The following is a 25,917-nucleotide window of genomic DNA, read 5'->3' on the forward strand; positions in this document are numbered from 1 at the left end:
ACAGTTTTTGGATTGACTGTAAGACTAAACAGCTGTTCTGTTAGAGGAGTGGTGACAACCCTAACGACAGTGCCAACCAATCAGCGCAGACCACGACTCACACACACAAACAAAGTTGCCAGCGGCGACAACTACAATTTTTTACACTTTTGCCAGCATTTAAAATCGTATTTCGAATCAGCTGGTTAAAAAGAATGAATTGCTGAATCAAACAGGATCAAAGACAAAATGCAGCTTATCAAGTGCTTGGTTATAATTCAGCTGTCCCTCTTGCTGGTGGAGGAGGCCTTTGCCGGTCGGGACTTCTACAAGATACTGAACGTAAAGAAAAACGCCAACACGAACGAGGTGAAGAAGGCGTATCGCCGTTTGGCCAAGGAGCTGCATCCGGATAAGAACAAGGACGACCCGGATGCCTCCACAAAGTTTCAGGACCTCGGAGCGGCCTACGAAGTGCTCTCCAATCCGGACAAACGGAAGACCTACGACCGCTGCGGCGAGGAATGCCTCAAGAAGGAGGGTATGATGGATCACGGTGGTGATCCGTTCTCCAGCTTCTTTGGGGACTTCGGCTTTCACTTTGGTGGTGATGGCCAGCAGCAAGATGCGCCGCGAGGTGCCGATATCGTAATGGACCTATACGTTTCCCTGGAGGAGCTATACTCCGGAAACTTTGTGGAGATTGTAAGGAACAAGCCCGTAACGAAACCCGCCTCAGGAACCAGGAAATGCAACTGCCGTCAGGAGATGGTCACCCGGAACCTTGGACCCGGGCGCTTCCAGATGATCCAGCAGACGGTGTGCGACGAGTGTCCCAACGTGAAGCTGGTCAACGAGGAGCGCACACTGGAGATCGAGGTGGAACAGGGCATGGTCGACGGCCAAGAGACGAGGTTCGTGGCCGAGGGGGAGCCACATATCGATGGGGAGCCCGGCGACCTCATTGTGCGGGTTCAACAAATGCCTCATCCGCGATTCCTGCGCAAGAACGATGATCTGTACACGAACGTGACCATCAGTCTGCAGGATGCCCTTGTCGGCTTCTCCATGGAGATCAAGCACCTTGATGGACACCTGGTGCCCGTCACGAGAGAGAAGGTTACGTGGCCCGGGGCCAGAATCCGCAAGAAGGGCGAGGGCATGCCCAACTTTGAGAACAACAACCTCACCGGCAACCTGTACATCACCTTCGATGTGGAGTTCCCCAAAAGGGATCTTACGGAGGAGGACAAGGAAGGTTAGCATATACATTATCACAAGAAATAATAGTAATTGTGTCATTAATAAACGTTTCTAATTTTAGCGCTCAAGAAAATACTCGACCAATCCTCCATCAATCGCATATACAATGGACTGTGAATCCCATGTTTCACCCCCAAAAAAAGCGCTCGCCGGCTGTACTCTAGTTTGTAAATGCCTAACTAACAGGGCGACTTCGATTTGGGAACGCCCCTAATTCAAGAGATGACTTTGTTCAAAAAAGTTATGCGAAAACAATTTAATTTTAGTTTAGAATTTTGTAAAATAGTAAAAATGTAATGAGCGGGAAACATAACTACAAAGGCGGTTCCTGCCGACGAAAAGGAATTGCAACAAAAACCAACAACTACAAAATAAAGCGGATTTAAATTATGTACAACTTTGCGGAAGCTACTATTTTTTTCAAGAGGGTGCATTTATTAATGGATTGGTTGATTTTCTCAGAAATAATGTAATTTTAAAACTATTATATTAAGGCAATCGATAGGCTGCATCATTGCAACCTTGGCACAGCTGTCGATAACTGGCGCAGGACAACGTTCTAACGGGAGTAAAACTGAGAGCTAACAATCGGGAGAGCGGTACAGGAAGTGGCGAATTCACTTTTAGAGAGCGAAGAAACTTGTACCAGTGCGGACGTAGAACAAGCTCAATCTGGCTTTATTATTTATTTTATCAGAAAGCAGAACCCACAACCGAAAAACCAGTCCTTGGAAAGGCTAAAAGATATTTTCACCCACCACCCTACAATTCATATCTCATTTGAGCAGGAAAAGTAGAACTAGAAAAAGGGATTTCTAGACCGAAAAAACAGGACACCAACAGCACAGCGACCATAAATACATAGTATGAATGTCGCCTAAATATCATAATTTCGAGGTGAGTCGGGAGCAACTCCTCCGAGCAGTCTTTTCAGTTCCCGTCCCAGGGATTTCGTGTTCCGCGAAGACGCAACTGCCCACCCCTTTCATTCAGTTTTTTCGCTATCGATTTTCTGCGAGGTTCTCCCTTCAACTTTAAGTGACCCAAAAAAGAAAGGGAGGGTGGTTTTAGGTCAGCCGGCAAAGTTGCGTGCTGGGCTACCTTGTATGTTCTTGTTTCATGCCAAATCTAGAGACCCAATTAAAACACTTCCAGATTGCACTGGTCTACTTTCTGCTGCTAATACCATGGCCGCCCACGAATGTGATCAGAATCCTCTGCTCGCGAGATAACAGCCGACTGGTGCGCAAAATAGTGCGCTCCAAATGGACTCCCATTCTGGACAAGCATCAGGTAAGTCCACTACATCCGAGTTTCCTTGATACAAGCCTTTCTTACCGAAACAAATAAACTTAAAGGTGAAGCTGCCGCTGGAGTGCCCGCTTCATCCGTTTCGGGATGTCTTTGCTCCCCGCCAGGATGCCAAGCAAAGGGATCGACCTACTCAGTGGACGTGCAGGAAATGTGGCAAGAGCTTCTACCAGGAGAAGCACCTGGACTTACATTTCGACACACGCCACAAAAGCATCATTAATCAGGTAAACAACCATTTAGAGAGAGGTTTAGTTCTAGTGACGAGTATACTGATATTTCCAATTCCACTTGAATTTCCCAGGCGGAGGATGCCGTTTGCCTGGCCGACTTCTGCGACATAATGCGGTGTGAGGTTTTCGAAACGGAGGACGCGTCCAGCCTGAAGTTTGGTGACCAGCACATCGTCACGGACATCGAGGTCTGGGGCGACTCCCTGGGCCAGAACTCCGCGTTGGCCAAAGCGAATGCTGCCTACTTGAGCTTAATACCTAGGTGTGTTCGGCTTTGTTGCTCTTGTATTTGCCATCAGTCATATGACGCCTCAATCCTTTCCAGAACTTCCACATTGGGTGCCTCGCGTGCCGCCAAAGTACAAAACCGTCAATTACTTCAAGACAAGCCAAGCCAGGCCAGCAAGCAGAATCAGTCACCGGCAGGTGAGCGAACACATCCCCAATCCCACCACCATCCCCGAGATCGTGCATCCACCACAGCCAATCCCCTTCGCCTAGATCCATTGCCAGAGGACGGGTCTGCGGCTAGAACGAGATCGGCGGGCGAGAAGCTGCTTAACAAGCTTAAGGAGCTGGGGAAGGCGCACCTTAAGCCGGCAGCGGATCCGGAGGCCAACAGGCAGAACGAGACCGGCGAGGAGGAGGACGAGAAGGGGAGTGGACAACCCGAGGGCAGTGGCCAGTCCGCTGACGAGGTCAAAGCGGAGGAGGGATCGGGGGCTAACGGAAACGGAAACAAGGCCAGAGCCAATTGCAAGCCGGAGGAGTTGAGTAAGCTGAAGAACCGCTGCGAGATCCTGCTAAGGAGCTGCATCGGGGGATTGCTGCTGTCAATGTCGGATCAGGCCTTCAAGGAGATGGAAGGTTAGTGCACTTTACGCTTATGTTTATCAGAATTATACTTGAAAACCTATCATGCGCGCAGATGAAATGAACAAGGCGGTGTGCTGGTACTTGACTTGCGATCGATACTGGGAGGATGGTCCCTTGGAGCCCCGAGCCTTTCCCTGGGGTCTAATCGTGATCCTGATCTTCGTGCTCTCCACTGGGATCTGCTTCTGCTACTACATTATCTGGATCCTGTTCGAGTAAGTGTGTCCTGGCCACCTGTTTCTTCCATTGAGATTGAGCGAACCCAAGTCACCTGTTTCAGCTCCGAAGAAACGACAATCAACGCGAACCACTACTACGGCCAGGGATCCATCGGCGCCGGCGGGAGCATCTACATGCCAGGAGCAGCAGCGGGTCATCACTACCATGTGGACTATGCCACGCGGCACGACCTCGACCTGGACGCCGGCGGGATAGCTGGTCAGCAGCAGCAACAGCAGCACCTGCTTCAGGAGCAGCAGTACTATTACCAACAGCAGCAGCAACAGCAGCAGCAGGCGGCATCCGTTCGGGACTTGTACCCGGAGCAGGTTCAGTATCATCGGCACAGTCCGCGGCACTACATCGCCGATCAGCGTCCGGTGGGGCCAACAGTGGGCACACCCACCCAAGGGGCCGTTCGCAGCAGCTCCTCCAACGCCAACACGCCGTTGCACCATCGGGTGCAGCATTCGGGACAGCATCCCCACCTGCAACATCGCCACTCGACGAGCCTGGCCTACCCACAGGACATTTTAGACCGACGCGACTATACAAGTAGCTCCTCTCGCCAGATTGCCACCAACATAGTGGCTGGATCAGGATCGGGACAAGGCGCTGGAGCTCCTGGCGATACACAGCGTCACTACAACACGCATCCGCGGCCGCTGGAAACGAGGCATCGCCATGTGGGTTCCTCGCAGCAATCCCTTCGTGCCTCCGCCTCCACGCACGAGATTGTGCAGCAGGAGGCGGGTCTGGGTCAGAACGAGCACTACATCTACGTGACCTATCCGCCGGACCTTAAGAAGCGCTACTTCGAGTGATGCACTGGGTCTGGACTGGGTGCGCTCACAGATGATCGTACTGTGGAGACTGTGGTCGAGCCTTCAAGAGATTGGATTGATTGACCGGCAGACGGAGACCAACGGGCCTTCAAAAGGAGATCCAAGAAACGATACCAAAGCCAGAGTTCAACTACAGTTGATCTTACATATTATGAGGATATTGAATGACATTGAATGGGCGGAGGACTGGTCGCCAACATAACCCCAAAAGTTGGATTTTTACTTTTAGCCTGCAAATTCTAGATTTGTGAACTGTGCTATTCTTTTTTAATTCTACAAAATAAATTGCAATATTTCTGTACAATAGAAAAGAAAGGTGATTGATGGACTTGCTTTAGGAATCTTGCGTGATATCAGGTATTATCAGATATCATATTATTATCAGATATTATTCAATTCGTTACCTTTTTGCTCACGCTTTACATAAACTCACATCAAAACCATTGAAGTCAAAACTCACAACTCACCGAATAACATTTACATAAAACATTTATTTTTCTTTTTTGGGTTTCGTATATCATTTCTTTTGTTTGGTTTGCTCAAAGACACTCACATTGATAAAGTCACAAATCTTAAAGCTAAGGTACAGTGAAAACCTCCGATTTACAAGTATAGAGTTACAGACATCTATGTTATATCCATTGTGGAATGTGTGTGGAGTGGAGTGGCAAAGGATGGTATGTATGTACATATTGCGCAATAAATATTATTGTTACTGCTAACGTTGTTACTCCATTTAGTGGGCTAGCTCTTGCACTTCGTATTTTGTTTGTACTAAAATTAAGCGTATTACTTAGTTGTAAAAGTTACCAACGAAAGAACGTACATTTAGAAGCTTAGCTAGACATTATACATGTATTAGTTTCAAATGTTTGGTCCTTTGGAATGTGTTACGAGAAAAAGACATCTAGGTGGTCTCGGTTATAGAATAAGATAACATTTTTAGTTTAGTGTTGCTGTGGGCTAGGATTCTAAGACTAGACCAGCACCCAAGTCTATTTCATAGTTGGCATTGCCCTTGAATATTGTTTTCCTCATCCGCATTTTGCATATGTCGGGCGTTGAGAATTCTTTAAGGCCCCCATGCCAAATTCGATAACCGGTCTGGATTTGTGATTGGCTATGCCCTAAAGTCGCCGTATGCGCAAAGCATCAATTAGGGATGGGTCTTATGAAACAGAAACCCCTCGATTTCCTTGTCGATATGGGAATTGGGCTCAATGGTTAGGTGTACGAAGCCAAAGCCTAACAATTTTGGTAATTCCCGTATTCCTAAAATAAACACAACAAATTGCTCTAGGAACCTAACAAATAATTGCACTAAAACAAAGTCTTCGGCTACTAACAGATCAAACAATTGCAACAGATGTATTTAGTTTTTGGTCTAGGCTGCATTTGGTGGCAAAAATTTAAGCTACAAGTGGGTGGCGTCGTTGGGCGGGTTTATTTGTCCGCCAACTTACGCCAAGGCTAACACGCAACTGGAATCGCGTATTCCCCCCGATATATGTGTATAAGTTATATTGCGAATGTATCTCAATCTGGGCCTGACCTTTGGCGAAAAGCATTTTAAATTGGCTCGACTCGCTGAGCGAGTAAAACGCTGATACATTAGCCGATAAAGTATGTATGTATCTGGTTAATTGCACGCGACTCGGACAGAAACCCCAAAACTCCCCGACTGACCCCCGGTTAACCCTTTGTCTAACGCTGCTTACTCATGCTTAACCCATCGAGATTCGAATTCGCGCATTCCAGATAAACACGACATTTTCCATGTAAATATTGCACAGATATCTAAAATATATATGGTACTCTAAAATAAGTATCGTAAAAGTTTAAAAATTATGATTTTCCTAAAAGGACTATACATAGATATTATGCTACATTCCGTTTCCTTAAATAAATCCAAATATTAAAAAAAGTCTTGAGATTCTGTAAAGTGTAGCTGCATTTGCATCCATATCTTTAGTTTTTTTTGTGGTGTATCTAACGTGTACGTGTGGTGTATCTTTTATTTACTTTCGACTCGATCGCCTTTTTCGACGAGCCGAACACATCTGATCCTGTCCAGGGACCAGAAATATCTTTGGTAAAAGCTGCAAACCTATTTGACTTTCCCGAGACGCTTCTTCCCTGCTCTTTGGCGCTTGTACTTCCGCAGGACTTGATGGGCGTGGTAGAAGCGACTTATCCGACTCTGTACATACTTCCCATGCAGATATTTGAGCAACTTTCGCCGATCCTTTTGCGGATCAGGCTTCTCATCGTGAATTACCTCCTCGTGATGTATTAGTGGCGTGGCATCAAATTCTGGCTGGGGCTCAGCCAACAACTGGATGAGCTGCAGAGTGTCGGCCTGCTCCTCCGCGGCGGGACTCACCTGACCAAGACTAGCCTGATTTGGTTGAACCTCGGCCTCCTGATCCTCATTGGCCACCACGCCCAGAATGTTCTCGTTCATGTCGCACTGTACCACATAGAGATCACTGCTGGAGTCAAATATCTCGGCCAGATTGATTAGCAGTACATCCTGACCGTTGGTGTTCGGCTCCTCGTCGTCCTCCTTGCCCTCGAGATCTGAAAGCTGGTACATTTCCGCCAGCGCCTCCTCGACGCTTAGTTCTCGGGGAGTAGGAGCAGAACCACATCTATCCGGAGATTCGGATGCTCCTAAAAGGTCAGTTTCCATTTCCTCTCTTACGACTAACTCATTTGATTTTAAGGAACTATTTAAGGCAATCTTACTAAGGTCACTTGGCTTTGCTTCGCCATCGCTTTCCAGGATCTGCTTCAGTTTGGCAATATCGTGGTTGGAGACCTCCACTTCTGGGTGTAACTCTTCAGGGCTCTCCTCTTTGACAATTATCTCCCGGGGAGAGAGCTCCCCCATGTGCTCTCCGGCTTGCGATTGGGAGAGTTCTTTTTCCAGGGCGGCCAGCTCGTTAAAGTCGCTCTCTTCTCCAGCCGAAGAACTCCGGGAACTGGTGCTGCTGGAACTGCTGCTACTTGAAGAAACGCCTTCATCTTCCTGGCTGCTCGAGCTGCTAGAGTCTTCGTCTGAACTGGAACTACTGGAGCTCGAGCTTGATGAAGATGACGACTCCGCTACACCAGCCTCTTGTTTCGGGATTTCAGCATCAATTTCTGGTTCTGGGGTGGGTACCACACTACTTTTCAGCCACGCTTGTATTTGCTCCTCCTTATTTTGAACGTCATGCTCCACTTCCCTTTTAATGGGGCTCTTGTCGCTTCCCTCGTCGTCCAGCTCCACTCTCAATTTAATTTTTGGAGACATGTTCGTATTTTCGATGTCATCAAACCCCTTAAAGTTTGACTGCAGCTCCAGGGAACTGGTGTCCAAGCCCTGCTCCTCCAGATCTGGCTCTTTATGAACTTCCTCAGTCTTATCTTTGTAGCTGCACACACTCTTGATGACCGTCTCCCGATCTGTTCCACTCAGTATACTGCTCCTGAATTCGGAGGAATTCAAGGCCGAGACACTCAGCCCTTTGAGACTAGGGGGATTACGCAGATCCGGAGTCGCATCGTATTTCTTCATCAGCCTCTTGATCAGAGGCAGCCGTTTCTCTTTCAAAATGGTTAACTGCTTCTTCATTAGGCTGGATCGGAGTTCTCTGTTTTTACTATAGGCGGTTTTCTTTCGCAATACTTTCAGTATCCTAAAATAATGCCGATATTTTATTTTTGGGCTCTCGAATTCCAGGATCTTAAGCAAATTAATGCGATTTCGCCGTTTTTTTGCCAGAAGTTTCTTACTGGCTCTGGCCAAAGTTTTGGCCGAGAGAGAGATTTCATTTTGATTTTGGCAAGGACCCACCTGTGGTTCTTCATCCTTTTGATCTAACCTGTCCTGGGGATCTGTGGTTCTGCGCTTTCTTTTATAAAACTTAAATCTTTTCGGATTCTCTCTATACTCCCCTTCAACCCGGACAGTCGCTTCTCCGGGGTCACTCTCGGTACCATCGATTTTGTGAATAAAGGTCTCGTACTCCTTAGCAAAAGTGGATTCGTTTGAGTTTGAGCTGTTGTTCTGATCGAAGTCCATAGGGACAGGTGGTTGTGGTACATTATCATAGGCCTCATTGCTGTTTAGAATGGGACTGGGCAAGGGAGGATCGGCGGATTGTTCGATCAATGACTCAGGGTCTGGTTCTCGGAGGATCTCCGCCAAGGCATCGCTTTCGTTGACGGGTTGTTGCTCAGAGGCATTCGTTTTGAGACGCAGTTCATCCAACTCTTTCTCCACGTCGAAACTGCCAAAGGAATCGTCCACGGGACCACTGCCGTTTCCATTGGCCTTTTCAATGTCTATAATTATGTCTGGTAAGTTAATGCCTTGATGATCCACGACTGCTGTGGCCTGAGGTCCTGTCGGTGGCAGAGATTCGTACATAAAGTTGGGTGTGCTAGGTACTGGTGCCACCACCGCCACAGCCGGAGGATCCATCTCAAGAACAGCACTTGTTTCGTCTTCGTCGTCAACCTTCCATGTGGAGAGAAAGTCGCGAATGTTATAATTCTGGGTACCTTTCGTCGACTCTACAGTGTAATTTATGTTGGAGGATGCCGCGACGTGGAGATTAAAGCCCACATAGTTTTCCACTTGTGCATCGAGGTTGGTGAGGGATCCGCCAACTGAATTTCCAGTCTGTCCAAGATAACAATTTCCCGAGGAGGTGGGACCAACAATTCCAGATCTCTTGCGATAATCCTGATAGGGTTGTGTTCGCAGGGGCTGCTGGGGCATCGTAGGAGAAACATAGCTGTCCAAGGTGTTGAGACTCAGATCATTGTAGTAGCCTCCGCTCCCGGGATCCATTCCCATGCCCATGCCGATACCAATTCCCACGCCGCCCATTCCCAACCCCATTGGCGCCGTGTATCTTTGGCTGTTCAGGTTATTCGATGTGGTGGAACCTGACAGAGCCTGTGGACTATATCCATAGCCCAGTTGACTGGGCGTGGCTTCGTAGGGGCCGTGGCCCACGTACATATCAGTCGGATGCTTGAGCTTCATGGCAGCGGCGGATGGTCCAGTTCCCGGATATTGAGGTTGCGATTGCGGGGCGCTTCCTGATGTTCCATAGGGGCCCGAAATAGATCCGTAGCCATTACCCCTCGGGTAATAGCAGTTCTGCTGGTTCAAGGGGTATCCCTGCGAGCAACAATTCTGGCGGGAACTTAAAGGCGCATTCTCCGCACCTGACCACAAATTTCTGCTGGAATAGGATTGCGTAATCGAAGGAACCCCATACGGATTGCTGCCATACGGCGATACTCCGGCGCTTCCGTATTTATCGTATTTCGTGGACCCGTAATATAGTTCGCTGTTGATGGTTCCGTGTCCGGGTCCAGGTCCGGGCCCAGGTCCGGGCCCGGGAGTAGGATGGGGGTGATGGTAAGTGCTGTTGGGTCCTGTCGCCGGTGGTAGAGATCGATAATTGGGCGAATTGTAGTCCACTCCCCAATGACAGTTGTTGGTGGGCTTCCTGTAAGATTGCAGTCCGGCGGACTCGGGACCCATATCGGGCTGGCTATACATGGGTAAGCCGCCATTTGGCGAGTACATGGACATGGCCATTCCGTACTTGTCGTAATATTGCGCTGACGTGGGATTATTCATAACTCCACTGGAGTTACCACCAGTTCCGCCGTAAACCGCAGCTGTGGACATTCCCTGATAGCTTCTACTAGGCTTAATGGCCGCATAGTTCGGCTCCAGTTGGGTAAGCTGTGTCTGTTGCGACATCTGCGTCTGTTTTTGGGGCACGGCTCCAGGATTTAGGGGTAGGCCATATGATGTACCCGGAACAGCACTGCCTGCCATATTACTCGGCATCATCGAATGCGTTGCAGCCTGGGCGGAGGGAATCTTGTACTTGTACGGATCGTAAGTGGCATTCGACTGGCTAATATAACCGCCGGAGCCTGCTGCACCTCCGGAAAGCGGTTGGGCGTAGAAGGGCGTGGCCGTAGCCTGCGGCTTGATACCCGTACCGGTTCCGCCAATTGGATTTCCTCCATACTTGGCCCCCGCAGCGGGAGTGAGCTTTTCGTAGCGAGTTCCACTTACGGGGAAACTGTTTCCAGACACTTGTTGTCCCACTGCTCCACTGCTGTACGAGTTGTACGGAGCTCCACTGTAGTTGTAGGCGGTATCTAGGGGCAGGGAATTTCCGTATCCGTAGTTCTGTGGGTAATAGTGACTTGGATTATGTTGCTGCTGCTGTTGCTGCCTCTGCTGGGCGTCCAGCGATGTCAGCGCTTCGCTGTAGAACGGAGCCACTGTCGCTATGGTGGCCATTGGCATTGAGGTGGGCGAATTGTCAAAGTGGCCGCCGCTGGTGGGCGTGGTCGTGGCGCTTCCGTATCCGCTGCTGCTGCTTCCACTGCTGCTGCTGCCCGGCCCGGAACTGGAGCCGGAGCTAAGCCCGGATACGGATCCGGAACCGGACGATCCCATGGCGATGGCCATAGCGGCCGTGTCCATGACCGCTTGCATCTTGTTGGCTGCAAAGAGGTAATTATTTTGGAATTTAACATAAAGTCAATGCAAATAGAAAAGCTAAATAAATTAATTATATAGGCTTATTTAGTCTATATTCAAGCAAAGAATTATTCCTTTAAGTTCTCGAAAATTCCAATTATCAACTAATTTCAAATTCACATATCGTTGATATAAAAATGATGTTGAGTTAACCCCTTTTCGAAATTGTTGGGCACAAAAAGCCATCTAGGTCGTTTTGACTAACACAAACCATATGGCGATATGGCAATTTCAAAACCAATATTTAAAGATGTATCGTTACAACAATTCAAAATCCGTCAAAATTACTTTAAGTGGTTAATAAGAGCCCAATGGTTTAAAATTACCTCATTTGCTTTTACTATTGATATATACATATGTACATATGCACATCCAAGTCTTTTTTTGTCTCTTTTTAGGATTTCCCCTTCGTTCAACCGGTTGCATTCTAGAATGCCATTCGCAATGGTTAAAGGTCTGCAACACGGCGAACAGGGAAAAGCAATTATTCTCTGGCATTTAAATGTAAAATGGAAAGCCCCACAACATACACCTCTCGACGCCCCCGCGACAATTTCGCTTTTGTTGGTCATTAAATGTGGTCTTCAACGGCACGCAGGTCCTTTGTAATCCTTCGTAGCAAGTGTGTCAGTGGGGTTTTGATGTCAGAATGCAGTGAGGTGGGGTAAGCCGCACTTAGAAAAATTTGAGACTATACATGACTTTCATTGAGAGCCCTTTAAGATGATGTCTTGCGATCCTTCGCTAAATTAAAGTTTTCTACCATTAATACCCTTGGTCTTTGGAGTAAGTACTACTTTAAAAAAATCAATTGAATGCCAAAGAGCTTCGAATTTTCGGTCTGTGTATTACAGACAGGGACTACAAAATAAAACGCGCGCCTCGGCTTTGTGAAATGGAAATGTGGAATGTTCATGAAATATTAATGATTGACCCCGCCACTCACACAGACGCACGCACTCGCCGGCAGAAGGGATGGACAATGCAAAGAGCAATGGTAGCAACAACAATCGAACCCCTTTCCACGCCCACTCAATGTCAACGCCCACCGTAAAGTGGGCCACAAACACTCACACACTGGGAAAAACCAATAATTGTCGCAGATAATTGCTAGAAGCCAATGGAACCTCGCTCCTTAATCATCAATACCTGTAAGGTACTACACGACTAGCACACTGAAAACAATCGGAGGTACCAATGTGGAGTAAGCGATCACAAGCTACAGTAAACCATCAGGACCTAAACCTAAACCAAATAAGCAGTGAAACCATGTTGAAATCTGTGTTTCGCTTGAGGTTTTCAACGAAAGCTTCACGATTCCTAGAATATTGGCATGTCGATAAGAGCGGTTGTCTTTGAAAACGCGTTGAACCTTTAAACTCTCGATGAGATTATGTATAATTATGCTAAGGCATAATGATGCTGATATGGCATCGGTGTAATCAAAATATGCACATCATACACTCCAGAATTCATTTTGAAAATCGACACTTTATGCGCTTTGAATGTTTGAAGTGTATCGAATCCGTACCCTTCTTCCCCTTGGAACCTTCGTAATAGCCGGGCGGCAACTTCATCCACAGTCCATTGACGACCACCTGCGAGGACCAGGGACAGTTCCATCCGTAAGGACAACTACTGTCCGCCGGCAGCCACATGGTTTGCACTACGGACAATTGAAAAAATGGACAATTGGAAACAAAGAGCGCCGCGCACAGAATAAAATTAAAACGGAGTATAGTACACCGGGCACGGCGAGTGGCGAACTGGAATTCATTATGATAATTCACTTTCGTCCGCGGCGAATATTATTGATGACCCGGCAGTCGGCTCCGGATAATCGACCTCTGCCTCTCGATTCGATTCGATTCGGGTCGGGCTTTTAGTCTAATTGGGCGTGAAGCGACCATCCGGAATAAATGAGATCGCTATTGCCGGATAGTCGACGGCGACTGGAGACTTTAATCGAAATGGGATCGCAATGCAAATCATGATTGGAGTCGTCAAACCGAAAGGGGGAATGGTAATCAAAGAAGTTCGGCTCCGGCTCGCCATCCCATATACTTGTGCGAGCATTCGACAGGCGCCGTCGTAATTCGATCACATTGCGTATACGCCCAAGGGTACGCTGATATCGGAGATCAGCGCAACTGAATAAAATGAGTGTGCTGTGCCACGTTCGAATGGAAAGTACAAATTAATTAAATTAAAAAGTGCAAGACAGACACTAGTTATACCTTATATACCTAGTTATACCTTATACCTATATACCTTATACCTTATATACCTTATATATATATATTAAGCAAGAAATGTACATGGCGCTTGTTAATAAACGTAAGTAAAGTTGTCCGTTAATATTTTTAGATTCTGAGAGCATGTTTGGTAATCTGTTGAGAGGTTATTAAATGAATTATACAGAAAAATTCGTAGAAATATAAAATGTAGAGCCGTAAAGTATGTACATTTAAATTCAAGGCAGCTTTCATTAAATTCTTACCCGAAAGGCGAGGAATTATGCTGCCATATGTTGGGCACAGAAAAAAGGCGGGCTAACACAAACACAACGGAACACAAATGTACGCACACTAGGAAAGGACACGCTGTGTGCGTGTGTGTGAGTGTGGGGGATTCCCCGCACAGCGTTGCTTTTGTTTTAATTATGAAACTTTGAGGACTGCAGTTATTTTTACGAGAAGGAGGCGTGACAGCGCGTGCGACTTTCCAGCAAAAACTTATTCATCTGTTGAAGCTGATGAAGCCGAGGAATGTGACGTCGAGGCTGACATTGGCAGCGACGCCAGCAGCGCCGCCTGCGCCGACGCAGACGCCGAAAAGGAAAAGCCGACGGGGAAAATGCCCCCGAAGGGTGTGGATAAAGAAAAAGTAGGAAAGAAGTAGGCAACGAACAACAAATGGGCGAGTATAGTTGTGTGGGCCTTCCAAGGGAAGTTCCGCGTTTGTAGCTGTGTGTCTGTTGTTGTTGTGCTTGGGAAAACAAGTGGTTGCCGTGGTGAGAAGAAAAAGGGCAAAAAATAGCGGGAAAGGATTGAACTGCGAAGAGGAAAAGCAACACCGCTTGGGTCCTTTTAACAGACTCAATCTCAACTTAATCCTGCTATATACATTTGGAAGAAAAAAACGAATTTGCAATGTTTAAATTATATCAACACATCCAAGGTTTTAAGAAGTGAGCACTAATCAGTAAGTTCTTCCATAAATATACTTAACTAAGCCTTACTAAAATATATTCATATCCTTCCCACCCGTTCCAGCATACCCCTCCTTGAGACCAGTTACAGGGTCTGCCAGTGCAGGCGCTCCCGAAGCATTTTGCCAGACATGTGACAGCTCCAGTTCCCACACCTCACCCCGCTCGACTGTGTCCCGGCCTGTAGTCCTGAATCGGGCGGAAATGAAGCCGCCGCTCATAAGCAAACATGACAGCTCCACGCTCCCATTAGCGTTCCAATTTTGTTGTTTGCAACTCCTTTCTTCCCTACTTCCCATTTCCAGTTCGATGACGAAGCGTGACAAATAATAACAACAGTAGCTTCGAGCAACCGAAATGATCGGAAAAGTGCATCGAGGCGATGGCTTTCCACCAGGAGGTGACAGGCCCTGGAAAACGGCGGAGTGAGAGTTGCTTAAATAGGGCTAAGCCACCGACCGCAAAAACAAATTAAGTAAATTCAGTAAACAAGCAAACTAGCGACAACAACAAATCTGCCGTTGTGGTAAAAGAACTGGAGGAAGGGGCGATGCACAGAAAGAAAGGGGATTTGAATAGACATCGCTGCAATGTGAATGGTATATCTCTAAGAATTTAAAACAAACGAAGAAGAGAAACAGTGAACTATGAATTCATAGCTGCATTAAAGTCAAAATGTGGAACGATCTACGGCATTTCTTCCTGTGCAGAGAGGGCAGCCCAAAAGGAGAATTGAAATAAACAATGAGCAGCAAATGGGCAAAAAGCAAAAGCTAGAAAAAGTGGAAAAAAGCAACAATAAAATAGGCGACAAGCAGCAACAACGGGCAATCATAAAGCAACGCAATCAAATGATAATAAAAAGCAGCGACGATTACGCCGGCTGCGGCGCCGACAGCGCAGCCACAGTGGGGCTTCAGCTCCCCGATTGTTTTGCATACATCGGTATATATGTATAGCACATGCGGTGCGGAGTCTCCAAAGGTGAAACGCGAAGAAAGGGCGGTGGGGAGAAGAGGCCTGCGACGCAGTCGAAGAAGCTATAGCAATTCCCAATTCCACATTCAAATGCAAAACAAATTCAAGAAAATCGAACAGCAGATAGAAGCCAGAAAGAAAGAAAGGCAGAAACTTGGTGTCATCGTATGGAAAACAAACAGCTGAGGTCGCATATGTGGAAGTCAGTCCGAGTCCGAGTAGATCCATAAAAACAGTTTGAATCTGCGCTAATTTATGCCACTCCAAAGGGTAAGCAGCCCGCACTTTGGGTGTTGGAACGAAAATCGCAGTTAAACTAGGTATCTATCTTATCTTTGCCTACCAAAATGCTCGAGCCAAGGGAGGTATCTATGTTTACAATAAGCTACTTTAATCCCATTAACCTTTCATGTAATGTTTGACATCAAGTATGCGCCGTGTATGCCATTAGAAGATCAAGTACGCTTTTTATTCGGAGACTGCCTTAAAGAACAAATTACAGTATCTTGATATTATCATTTAAATATTTATCTTATCTTAATAATTAGCAATGCGAAGAAGTACAAGTGCGGGTTCATTGATACCTACTGAAATTAGACGCTCCTACTTCAAATGTATTGGTTTTTCATTCACCATGACACATTTTGAACAACCAGCCTGTAGTGCTACTAATTTGACCCCCACTGTATGGCTCTGTAAATATCTGAGCGTTATGTGGCCACGACGAAATATTGATTGAAAATCAATAGGCTCGGCCGCCTGTCATATATTCTATGATTGCCCGGCGGCAGAGAACTCAAAATTCAAATGTCGATGCGATCCAACTGCCAGCCGGCAAACTCACTTCAATCATTTATAGAAATCTATATATACACTTAGTATGTACTACATACATACATACAAACATTCATATGTACCTACATACATATATCGGGCATTCGAACGTTAACATGCACACTCGTATGTGTGTCAGTAGTTTTGATGTTCGTGCGTGTGGCGATGACAAGCTCGGCTTGATAATTTAAACACGTAGCCCTCGACTAGAGCTTCTGCCATGGACTGCGCCCCCAAACCACCACCCACCACCCTCTCCCGCCACCCGCAGCCCATGGCTCGGCAGCGACACACACACACTCGCACACACATGCCATAACGTATAGAGCAAAACAGACGTAAAAAATCGAAAAAAACACAAAAATGTCAACACACTTTTATTGTTGTTGATGTAATACCCCGCATAGATAGTGGAAGGAAGAATATCAACTACTTCCCCAAATGGCGTTCAAGTTAAAAATATCAACACAGAACATACACGGCATGCAAATCAAAAAAAATATGCTAGTTGTACCGAGTTAGAAATACCGTATAAATGTCGTCCTAGTGCAATTTGAGTATATGAGTATTGGAAATACTCTTTCGCTTCGAGAACTTTAGGATATCGGCTGCCGAGAAATATTCCAGTGAAAAGGGTTGCCTATTTAAAGGGGTACATTTTGGTCGAACCTTTTGGACAGGCGTTATTATTTTGCTGTCTGTGTGGCGCTTTTTGGGGCTGTCGTTGTAATCGACTTTGTTGTTGCCGTTGCCGCAAAACAAAAATGCCAAAGAAGAGAATAAAGTAGAGCACCCAAGTCGGCGACGTTGGCGCAGGCAGCGACGCCAGCAGCGTAAGCCGCACTCAGCAAAGCAAAAAAAAAGAACGTTCGATTATGTGGAGAGAGGGGGAGGGGAAGCGTATGCACTCAAGCAGCAAATAAACCACGTATTCACACACACTCGCACATACTCGACATACTTACACAGATATTCAAAACAAAGTACATAGCCGAAAACATAAATAATTGAATTTTAAAATAGGAAAAAGCGATACCCATTAAAATAAATGTAATCATTTTAAAGAATTTTAGATCCAAGCCAGCAGTTGCTTCAAAGCTACTTTGAGTATTTTATTTAGTTTATTAAACCATAATAATCATAAACAATATTAAATATTTTTGCTTGTGCACGAACCTCATCAGTTTTTCGACATTGTGGGTCTATTTTCCCTGATGTTGTTGTTAATTCTGCTGCACCCTCAGCCGCTGTCGCAGTTGACGTCTACGGCGCAGTCGCTGCTCACTTAAATGTTCTCTTCGCTGCCCTTACTGTTATTGTTTGATTTTGTTGTGTATTTTTTTCGCCTTGTTTCGCTTGATTATTTGTTTTTTTTTTTTCTTTTTTCTCCCCCAGCTTGTAACTTGCAATATAATTTAATAGTAACTGATGTGCTTGCTGCTGTGGCTTGTTGTTGCTTCTGTACTTCACTTAATATTCGGCTACGCACTCAAACATACACAGGGAGAAATTATGGAAATTATGTGGAATAGGTACACAATAGGTGACACAAGTTTGGCGCTTTTCTTTCAAGGTAACACACGTCGCATGAGCGATATCCGCTGATAATAACGATATACATACATACATACATATGTAAGTAAGTATATTCAATTGCACTGTTGCTTCGCTCTTCCACTTATATTATTACTATTTCCTCGGACTGTTGGCACGAATTAGATATGACAGTTGGGAACGTCAGCAAAACACACACTTTAAAGCCGGCATTGAAAACGCTCTATTGCCCAAACTGTGTATCTTTTTTCAGCACACACTTGTACAGGTGGCAAAAAGGCAAAAAGCGGCGCGTAAACGCTGGAGAACAGAAACAGAAATTATACAACGTTCCGTAGTGGTAGTAAAATACAAAAGTTAATAACAACGCGACAAACAGAAAAAAACACGCCAGAACGTAACCGAACGGAATCCAGCGATGCGATGTGCCAGCGTAAACGCGTCCGTGCACGTCCGCTCTCTTCGAAAACAAAAACGCGAGTGAGCAATTCGACAAACGGTAAAAGCACACACGGCGGATGAGTGCTAATTCGCAACGCGAGAGAACGAGAAAAAAACAGCGCTCTCTTTCTTTCTCGGCGTGTGAGGGAGATAGCTCTCACAGGTGGTTGGAGGGGGTGTCTTTTTTTACACGGAAAGAAAACTTTTGGTTAGCCTATGTGTAAACTAGGTTAAAATGTTCTATGAAACCTTTTTGTGAAGTTTTAAATATAAATATCCTTGGAAATACCAAGTTAACACCATAGATATACTACGGGTATTCCGTTTCCCATGCTTACCCTTTAAAGTGACATCAAACCCGTATTTTTTAATGCACTCCGATTTCTTCCTGTCCAGACATATCTGTGATATTTTTAAAGAATGCCCGCGTTAATGCTAAGAACCAAAGCAATCGAGGGGTGCTAATTGAACTTGCTTCGTGCTATGTTTACCGTTAACTAAATAACCGGTGGTTAACCAGACTGCCAAAAATATGACCTTAAAATAAAGTTCTATTCACTATATATTTTAATATATTTGTTTTAATATTTTATGAAAATTATATAGTAATTTCTTCAGAAGTATTGAGACAATGTCAGATTTCTTATTGGAGTTATTTTCATTTGCTAGATAAATTGGTTGTTTTAAAATCAAAAGTGTGTTAAATATCCATTTAATATTTCTGGGCAATGGAATTAAAATACATATTCAAAAGACCGTTACAGGAAATATTACATTCTGTTAAATAACATCGAGATTTCAGAGAGCCTTCTGATATTTAGGCAGTTTCCTGAAACGGTCACACTGTGCTCAGAGAAGAAGAATGCATTTGTGTGGAAATCGAGATTAAGTTAATTTAAGTGTCAAAAAATACGCTTCACTGTTTACCAATATGACCGAGGACTGGCAGAGTCAAAAGTTTCGTCAGAATGTCATCTCCAAAATGTAATTTCGAAAGATTTCTGCGATTTCCATGTTGAAACTTCTGTTTTTTGCAGCCACGACTTGTTGCCACCGAATGCACAGGACCAGACTAAAAATGCCGGCGTTATGGAGAACCACATATTTCGAAAGTCGCGTACCAAGGACGAGTATTTAGGTCTGGTAGCCAAGCTCTTTATGCATTATAAAGACATGTCACGAAAGTCCCAGCAACAGCAGCAGCAGCAACAACAGCAGGGTGGCCCGCCCCCAAATGCAGAAATGGGCGGGGGGCAGAATATGATGCAAGATCCACTGAACGCACTTCAGAATCTTGCCAGTCAAGGAAATCGCAATCCCCAGATGATGCCCATGGGCGCCGGAGGAGGAGCGCCAGTGCCCGGTGGCCCCGGAACTGCCTCTAACTTGCTACAATCCCTGAATCAGCAGCGCCCTGGACAGCAGCAAATGCAGCCCATGCCCAATATCCGTGGCCAAATGCCCATGGGTGCCGGAGGAGCTGGTGCCCAGCAGATGATGCAGGTTCAACAGATGCAGCAAGGTGGGAATGCCCCTGGAGTGATGAACGTAATGGGCGCCGGCGGCGGCCAAAATCAGGGCCAGATTGTCGGTAATCCCGGGCAGCAGATGGGCGTGGGCGTTGGCATGCCCAACCAAATGGTAGGACCGGGACCGAACAGTGGACCCGCCGTCGGCGGAGCTGGCGGAGCAAATGCTGCTCCAGGAGCAGGCGGACCCGGGCCAAATCAGATGCAGGGCGGACCAATGAACGTAAATGCCATGCAACAGATGCCTCCCATGCAGCAGATTCAGCAAAACCAATTGGGGGCAAGTACTATCATTGCTGACTGTGATAAATTAATTATATCTATCGTTCCTTTCTTTAGATGGGCATGAATCCCATGATGCGGATGGGCCAAGGCAACGGAATGGGCGGACCCCAAGGAATGCCCGGCCAGGGTATGCAGGGAATGCCGCAGGGACCACACAATGTAGTTGGCGGACCTGCGGGTCAGCAACAAGTGGGTGGAGCAGGCCTGCCCCCCAATGCTGTGCAACAGGGAGGAATGAACCCCATGGGCGGTATGGGTGTGAACATGCCACCGAATTTGCAGCAAAAGCCAAATATGCCCATGGGCCAGGCGGGTCAAATGTTTCCCGGTAATCGAGGCGGTGTGGGAGTGGGTGGCCAGCAGCCGGGACAGCCCTTCATGCGATCCAGTCCCTCTCCAGCAGATGCTCAGCAATTGCAGCAACAGGCGCAGCTTCAGCAAATGCAACAACAGCAGCAACAGCTGGTGGTGGGCAATCAGACGCCAACACAGCAACCTCCGACTCCGCAGATGCCCACGCCCAATATGATTCCTAGTCCGGCACTGGTTCCCCAGTCCAGTCCGCAGATGATGCAGATGCAGAATTCGCAGCGCAATATTCGCCAGCAGTCTCCAAGTGCCTCGATCAACACTCCTGGCCAGGTTACTGGTAACAGTCCATTTAATCCCCAGGAGGAGGCATTGTACCGCGAGAAATACAAGCAGCTGACCAAGTACATTGATCCTTTGAAGCGGATGCTTGCCAAGATCAGTAACGACGGAACCAGTAAGTAGTTGATAACCTCACGTTTCGTTTTTTGCGCATCGTTTCTGCCTACTTATAAAAAGAGATAAGAATTAACAATTTAACTGGGTAACTAGTTAACCATTATTATTATTTTTATTTCTTTTGAAAAAGAAAAGTGGCTTAACCGTGAAAATTTATAAATTTCCTAGTAGTATTTTATATTTTCTATAGTATTTATTCTCGAAGTACATATATGTGTATCGTAAAATTAATACTATTGTTTTTTAATAGATGTGGAGAAGATGACAAAGATGAGTAAGTTGTTGGAGATTCTCTGCAATCCTACACAGCGCGTGCCGCTCGAGACTTTACTGAAGTGTGAAAAAGCGCTTGAGAAGATGGATCTCATCTCCTATTCCGGCCAGCAGTTTGGTGTAAGTATATCTACCTGCAATAGGCAATTTTATTATATTCTTCGTTATACCTAGAAATCATCGAATCCTTTGCTGGAGGTTATAAATACAACGCTGCAAAGTCCTGTAGCAAATCACACACTGTATCGCACATTCCGACCCACTTTGGAGCTGCTCTTTGGTACGGATATAACAGCTCCAGTGCCCGCGAAGCGCCCTCGGGTGGAGGAAAAGTCCACGTCTTTTGAGCAGGAAGTGCCCCATGTGCTTCAAGGCGAAATTGCTAGGCTCGATACCAAGTTTAAAGTGAAATTGGACACCACGTCACAGATAAACAACAAGACCATTCGCTTGATTTGTTGCCTGGATGACAAACGATTGCCCAGTGTTCCGCCAGTAAGTGTGAGTGTGCCGGAGGAATATCCGTGGCAGGCTCCGGACTGCTCCTTGGCGGAACAGGAGTATTCAGCCACCCCTTTCCTGCAGACGGTGCAACAAGCTCTCATCGCACGCATCTCGAAGTTGCCCAAGAACTACTCGCTCTCACATTTGTTGGACACCTGGGAGATGGCCGTGCGACAGGCGTGTTCTCCCCAATCGAAACCCAGAGCAATCTGTGAACTTTCCACTTTGCTTGGAGTTTAGCCCAACTATTTGGATAAATTCAACTAAAAATCGAAATGTCAAGCTAAAAGTGCGTAAGATCAGAGAGCTTATTACTTATTTATTTTAAAACTCTAATTTATGTTTTTATTTTAGATATATTTGTATATTTGTTGGAAGTTTTACCTAACTATCCGGCCCAATCAACTATAAACATTTATTTTATTTACTCTTAGCAAAAAGTGTGGGAAGTTTAGTAAGTTTATATCTTGTTTACTTTTAAATCCATTTTCAAACTTTTAATTTCATTTTAGATGCCCAAAATGTGCCCCTCTGTTTTGGGTAAATACATTTTAACATATAAGACCAATGGCTTTTATAGCTAAAATAAAATAAAACCAATTATTTCAAAGAATATTGAGCTGAAGCGCTTTGAAACATACTTTTCTATACACACCACACACTCATCTACTCATCAAGCAAAAAAAAATCCACACTCAAGACTTATTTCAATACCAAATTGGGGCTACATACATTGCAAATTGTATCATTCGGATGAGATTTTTAAAAAGGTAAGCGTAAACTATATGAAATGGGACTTGTAGTTATTATAATTTTAAAAAAATTACCTATGTTTTGATAGATGCCTCCCCAATTACGTTTCCCTCCCAATTCATACAAGCACTTTAGTTTTCTTTGGAAAATATGTATATTTTCATTTGTTGAGATTGGAATCATGTGATGATCCATTATTGTATTTGTTTTCATTTTCTTTTTTCACATTTAGCAATAAATACAATTGTGTGTGTTTTAGCTTAAGAGAATTACACCGACAACTATGGTACAATAGAAAAGAGTTAAGAAAACTTAAATATCACAGATGTTGGACGCCGAATGCGTCTCTTTATAATATGTACAAACACTAGGGATATTCAGAATATTAATCTGAAGAAGATCGCGTAGATAAGAAGTGTGCTGTGTGCTCCTGGAAAGAAGTGGCATCTATCCGATTAGGGTATTGCGTATTGAATTTGAAGTTGATATATGCACAAAACGGTGACAAGATCTAGCTCCTAACTAAGCTTAAGTCTACACCAGCTACATGAGAGGGAGAAGGCATTTCGAATTTGACTCAGATGTAAATTTGTTTTGCAATTTGGTGGGAATTCATCTCTGTTTAGCTGGCGATACTGTGGGGCTGAGATTGGTTCTGGTGCTGCTCGCATTGCTCTTCTCATCGCTGCACTTGAAGCAGGGTTCCGCCGAAGGTGAAACTGCTGGCCTGCTGCTGTAGCCTCAGCAGATCTTGGGCGCTGTAGACTTGCAAGCTGGCGGAGGTGATGGGCGAGGAACTAGCGCTGGAGCCCGCCGGTGCTATCGCTCGCAAATGGAGCGAGGCATCGCAGAGGGAAGCCGCTACCGAGGCTGAAGTGTTGTTGTTGGCCAGGGAGACATGTCGGTTCACTCCGTTCGCCTTGTCCTTGTTGTGCCGTTTGACGTGCTTCGACAGGTGATCGCTTCTCATGAATTTCTTCTGGCAGACGCTGCACTGGAACTTCTTTTCGCCGGTGTGGGTCCGTTTGTGTCGGGACAACTCATCGGAACGGGAGAAACGTTTGTCACAGTTCTCCCACTTGCAGATAAAGGGTCGCTCGCCGGTGTGAACCCTCTGGTGGGCTTTCAGATGACTGCTTTTGAAGTAATTCTTGCCGCAATCGGGAAAACTGCACTCGTAGATGCGACTTCTGGTGGCAGCCGCCTGAGCGGCCGTAATTCTGGTTGTTAGTTTCTCCTCGGACATTGTAGGCGTTTTGGGTATGGGTGTGGGGCTCTGTTGGGCGGCCACTGTGCTGAGCAGGATAAGTTGGCTGGCAGACGAAGCTACTGGGCTAACATAAATCGGTGTCAGAATAGGTTTGATTTCCTCCTCCTTTATGCATTCCGCTGGAGCAGGTGGCGCTACAAGCTTCGCAACTGGTGTCTCGGGTGTTTGAACTGGGGGTAGTGCCACTTCTGCAGCACGCTTTCTGTTCATTTTGAACTTGAGATTGCGCCACACATTGGCCTCTGGATAGTCGTCCTCCACAGTGGGTGGTACAGAACTTGTACTTGTGTTTGTGTTGGAAGAGGAACTGCAGCAGGAGGTGGAACTAGATGAGTTCTCGTCTTGGCTACTAGAAGAGACAGCGCCAGAACTGTTGACCCGCATGATGACGCTAACCCTTTCCGCTTTGTGATCATCGTCCAGCTTCTGATCCGGCGGCGGTGTCATGCTCATAGCAGGCTGTTCCAAACGAGGTTTCTTGTTGGGAACCGCTATTTCGGGAGCCTCGTCTTCCGTGTCCGAGGGATTGGGTGTAATAATCCCTCCATTTTTCTGACTCTTTTGGGCCACCAGCTTGAGCTTGGCCTTCAGCAGGTTCTCGTTCACCTGTTGCTCGTCCTTGGCGACCTGGAAAAGGTAAAGAACAAGTTCAGGGTTAGTCAGAGTTCGTTAACATTGTCGAGTTCAGGTTCTGAGGAGTGCATTCACATTCACATTCCCATTCACTTTTCGCTGACCAGCATTGACCCACAATAACTTTTCCTCGCAATTCGCTAATTACGCCGGCGGCTGACAAGGCCGTTCACCGTTAACCTTCACACACCCTGCAACACCCCGCCCAACCCCCAGGTTCAATACTCTTTCGAAAGGCCAAGGGGGCATTGATTTGGGGGTTTTTGAACTCTTTTAAAGACCGTTTGGGTTGACAGAATATTACTCATTAACTGTTGCTTCCATATGTGCTTTAAATTATAAACGTATGTAAATGTAAAAGGTGAATACTGCATTGATAAAAGTCTTTAAATTGATGTGCTCCTGACAGAAACATAAAATTACTTAAAATTTTAAAAACAGTTCTTAATGTCGACTTTTCAAATTTCACTACTTAGTTTTTAAGGATGAAGACCTGAGCAACTGTTGCGTTTTTGACGCATATTCTAGAACCTATTGATGTGGCCTATAACATTTAAAAATTGCGCCTGAAAGCATGCAAGAAAAATGCAGCCACACCACCAATATTATTATGACGTGCCTCAGGTGGGTGATTTTATGGGGAAGGCGAATGCGAGGGGTGTATTATGACTCGTGCGAAGACGTCGAAATCTTTTTATGGGCTCGGCACGTTGCGCTCTAATGTGCGACAGTGTTTGTTTGTTTCTTTCTTGGCCAGATAAAAAACGAGCCAGAAATGTGACATGGTTTTATGGGTTGGGGCTTGGCCTGTTTGCCCAGCTTTTGGCTAGGCCCTCTCTTTCCTCTCACTCCACACTCCAACACTCACACTCCACCGCTCGCCCACAGTTGCCAATTGGCAACTCACCTTCTCTCTCTTGCTTTTCTGTTGTTTTTTCCTAGTGGTGCCAAGTCCAATGTTCAGCTGCGGCCTCTCGCTCGCACTCACACATCACTCGCTGTGCATGCGGTGTTCACGTGAAAGCGTGCTGGCTGCGTGATCGCATGGCTGTGTGCGAGTGCGAGCGGGACGGGGCACTTTGTTTTTAGAAACGCGGCAAGTGGAAGCGAGAGCGAGCTAAGTACGATTCCGTTTGATTTTCCGCTGCCTTGAATGCACTATCCCCACTCAATAAGCACTAATTACACTAGTGCACACTGCATATATCCACTTTGTAGGTCACTTACGTTTTCCAACTTGTTTTCCCTCAGAGGGGGCGTTGCGGGTGGTGAAGGTAGCAAGGTATCCATGTCCATTGCACTTTCAAATTTCAGTTGCACTCTCTTTTTTTATTAAAGAGTCTGTGTTTGTTTGTTTGTTTTGCTCCGGGGCTTATCACTTGGTTTAATCTCAGTTTGTGTGGATTTTTGCACTTTAGTTAACTTTGCACTGGCGCTTTCGAGTGCCGATTGCCGTTTTGGAGCGAAGGCGAACCGTTGCGTTCAGAATTCAAGAGACGAATGAAAAAGGCAAAGCCATTCAGCTCCCAGCAGAGCTGTCGCCGCCGACGCCGCTGCCGGCAGAGGCTGTGTAAGTGTGAGTGAGTG

At 46.0% G+C, this 25,917-nt stretch overlaps 6 protein-coding genes across 11 annotated transcripts in view; 4 read left to right on the forward strand and 2 right to left on the reverse strand.

Annotated features, from left to right (window-relative positions):
- The first annotated feature begins 77 nt into the window (after positions 1–77).
- Positions 78–1,636, forward strand: LOC6730462 (dnaJ homolog shv). The gene is made up of 2 exons (XM_002077607.4): positions 78–1,237; positions 1,304–1,636. Exons 1-2 carry the CDS (start codon positions 229–231, stop codon positions 1,357–1,359), a joined length of 1,065 nt encoding a protein of 354 aa, XP_002077643.2. The 5' UTR covers positions 78–228; the 3' UTR covers positions 1,360–1,636.
- Positions 1,637–1,777: 141 nt separating this feature from the next.
- LOC6730463 lies at positions 1,778–5,027 on the forward strand. Of its 4 annotated transcripts, none has more exons than XM_039296038.2 (8): positions 1,780–2,139; positions 2,398–2,535; positions 2,601–2,780; positions 2,858–3,048; positions 3,112–3,212; positions 3,270–3,653; positions 3,715–3,877; positions 3,943–5,027. In XM_039296038.2, exons 1-8 carry the CDS (start codon positions 2,113–2,115, stop codon positions 4,703–4,705), a joined length of 1,947 nt encoding a protein of 648 aa, XP_039151972.1. In that variant the 5' UTR covers positions 1,780–2,112; the 3' UTR covers positions 4,706–5,027. The 4 variants fall into 4 exon arrangements, with proteins under 4 accessions (XP_016022921.1, XP_039151972.1, XP_002077644.1 ...); XM_016179329.3 differs by having other exon boundaries at positions 1,781–2,139; positions 3,288–3,653; XM_016179328.3 differs by having other exon boundaries at positions 1,778–2,139; positions 3,112–3,653; positions 3,930–4,572.
- Positions 5,028–5,197: 170 nt separating this feature from the next.
- LOC6730465 lies at positions 5,198–18,387 on the reverse strand. 2 transcript variants are annotated; one of them, XR_001599990.2, is made up of 3 exons: positions 17,497–18,387; positions 5,553–11,260; positions 5,198–5,500 (listed from the first exon to the last, which is right to left on the reverse strand). XR_001599990.2 is itself a non-coding variant. In XM_016179245.2 (2 exons), the coding sequence occupies exon 2, from the start codon at positions 11,250–11,252 to the stop codon at positions 6,834–6,836; it is 4,419 nt and encodes a 1,472-aa protein (XP_016022923.1). In that variant the 5' UTR covers positions 11,253–11,260; positions 17,497–18,387; the 3' UTR covers positions 5,198–6,833. The 2 variants fall into 2 exon arrangements, 1 of the variants encoding a protein (XP_016022923.1); XM_016179245.2 differs by having other exon boundaries at positions 5,198–11,260.
- Positions 18,388–19,118: 731 nt separating this feature from the next.
- Positions 19,119–22,287, forward strand: LOC6730466 (mediator of RNA polymerase II transcription subunit 15). Its single transcript, XM_039290997.2, has 7 exons — positions 19,119–19,299; positions 19,353–20,124; positions 20,184–20,895; positions 21,148–21,290; positions 21,345–21,963; positions 22,029–22,128; positions 22,187–22,287. Exons 1-5 carry the CDS (start codon positions 19,247–19,249, stop codon positions 21,912–21,914), a joined length of 2,250 nt encoding a protein of 749 aa, XP_039146931.1. The 5' UTR covers positions 19,119–19,246; the 3' UTR covers positions 21,915–21,963; positions 22,029–22,128; positions 22,187–22,287.
- Positions 22,288–22,314: 27 nt separating this feature from the next.
- Positions 22,315–25,917, forward strand: part of LOC6730468 (zinc finger protein ush) — a 65,703-nt gene continuing 62,100 nt past the window's right edge. The window contains exon 1 of one of the 2 annotated variants that reach the window (XM_039290996.1): positions 22,315–22,444. The gene's annotated coding sequence lies outside the window, so the exon portion shown is untranslated. The remainder of the gene's footprint in view (positions 22,445–25,917) is intronic. The other variant, XM_039290993.2, reaches the window with a different exon arrangement.
- LOC6730467 (Krueppel-like factor 11) lies at positions 22,565–25,853 on the reverse strand. The gene is made up of 2 exons (XM_002077612.4): positions 25,558–25,853; positions 22,565–24,324 (listed from the first exon to the last, which is right to left on the reverse strand). The coding sequence occupies exons 1-2, from the start codon at positions 25,624–25,626 to the stop codon at positions 23,107–23,109; spliced, it is 1,287 nt and encodes a 428-aa protein (XP_002077648.1). The 5' UTR covers positions 25,627–25,853; the 3' UTR covers positions 22,565–23,106.

This window comes from Drosophila simulans, chromosome 2L, assembly GCF_016746395.2.
Source record: "Drosophila simulans strain w501 chromosome 2L, Prin_Dsim_3.1, whole genome shotgun sequence".
Taxonomy (NCBI): domain Eukaryota; kingdom Metazoa; phylum Arthropoda; class Insecta; order Diptera; family Drosophilidae; genus Drosophila; species Drosophila simulans.

Bases quoted from the DNA above. Each gene is read 5' to 3' on its own strand.
- LOC6730466 (XM_039290997.2), top strand. From the start codon at position 19,247: ATGACCGAGGACTGGCAGAGTCAAAAGTTTCGTCAGAATGTCATCTCC. The intron at 20,896-21,147 runs GTAAGTAGTTGA...GTTTTTTAATAG, and splicing joins GATCAGTAACGACGGAACCA to ATGTGGAGAAGATGACAAAG. The intron at 21,291-21,344 runs GTAAGTATATCT...CGTTATACCTAG, and splicing joins ATTCCGGCCAGCAGTTTGGT to AAATCATCGAATCCTTTGCT.
- LOC6730465 (XM_016179245.2), bottom strand. From the start codon at position 11,252: ATGCAAGCGGTCATGGACACGGCCGCTATGGCCATCGCCATGGGATCG.
- LOC6730463 (XM_002077608.4), top strand. From the start codon at position 2,113: ATGTCGCCTAAATATCATAATTTCGAG. The intron at 2,140-2,397 runs GTGAGTCGGGAG...AAACACTTCCAG, and splicing joins CTAAATATCATAATTTCGAG to ATTGCACTGGTCTACTTTCT. The intron at 3,049-3,111 runs GTGTGTTCGGCT...AATCCTTTCCAG, and splicing joins TACTTGAGCTTAATACCTAG to AACTTCCACATTGGGTGCCT.
- LOC6730462 (XM_002077607.4), top strand. From the start codon at position 229: ATGCAGCTTATCAAGTGCTTGGTTATAATTCAGCTGTCCCTCTTGCTG. The intron at 1,238-1,303 runs GTTAGCATATAC...TTCTAATTTTAG, and splicing joins TACGGAGGAGGACAAGGAAG to CGCTCAAGAAAATACTCGAC.
- LOC6730467 (XM_002077612.4), bottom strand. From the start codon at position 25,626: ATGGACATGGATACCTTGCTACCTTCACCACCCGCAACGCCCCCTCTG. The intron at 24,325-25,557 runs GTAAGTGACCTA...TACCTTTTCCAG, and splicing joins GGGAAAACAAGTTGGAAAAC to GTCGCCAAGGACGAGCAACA.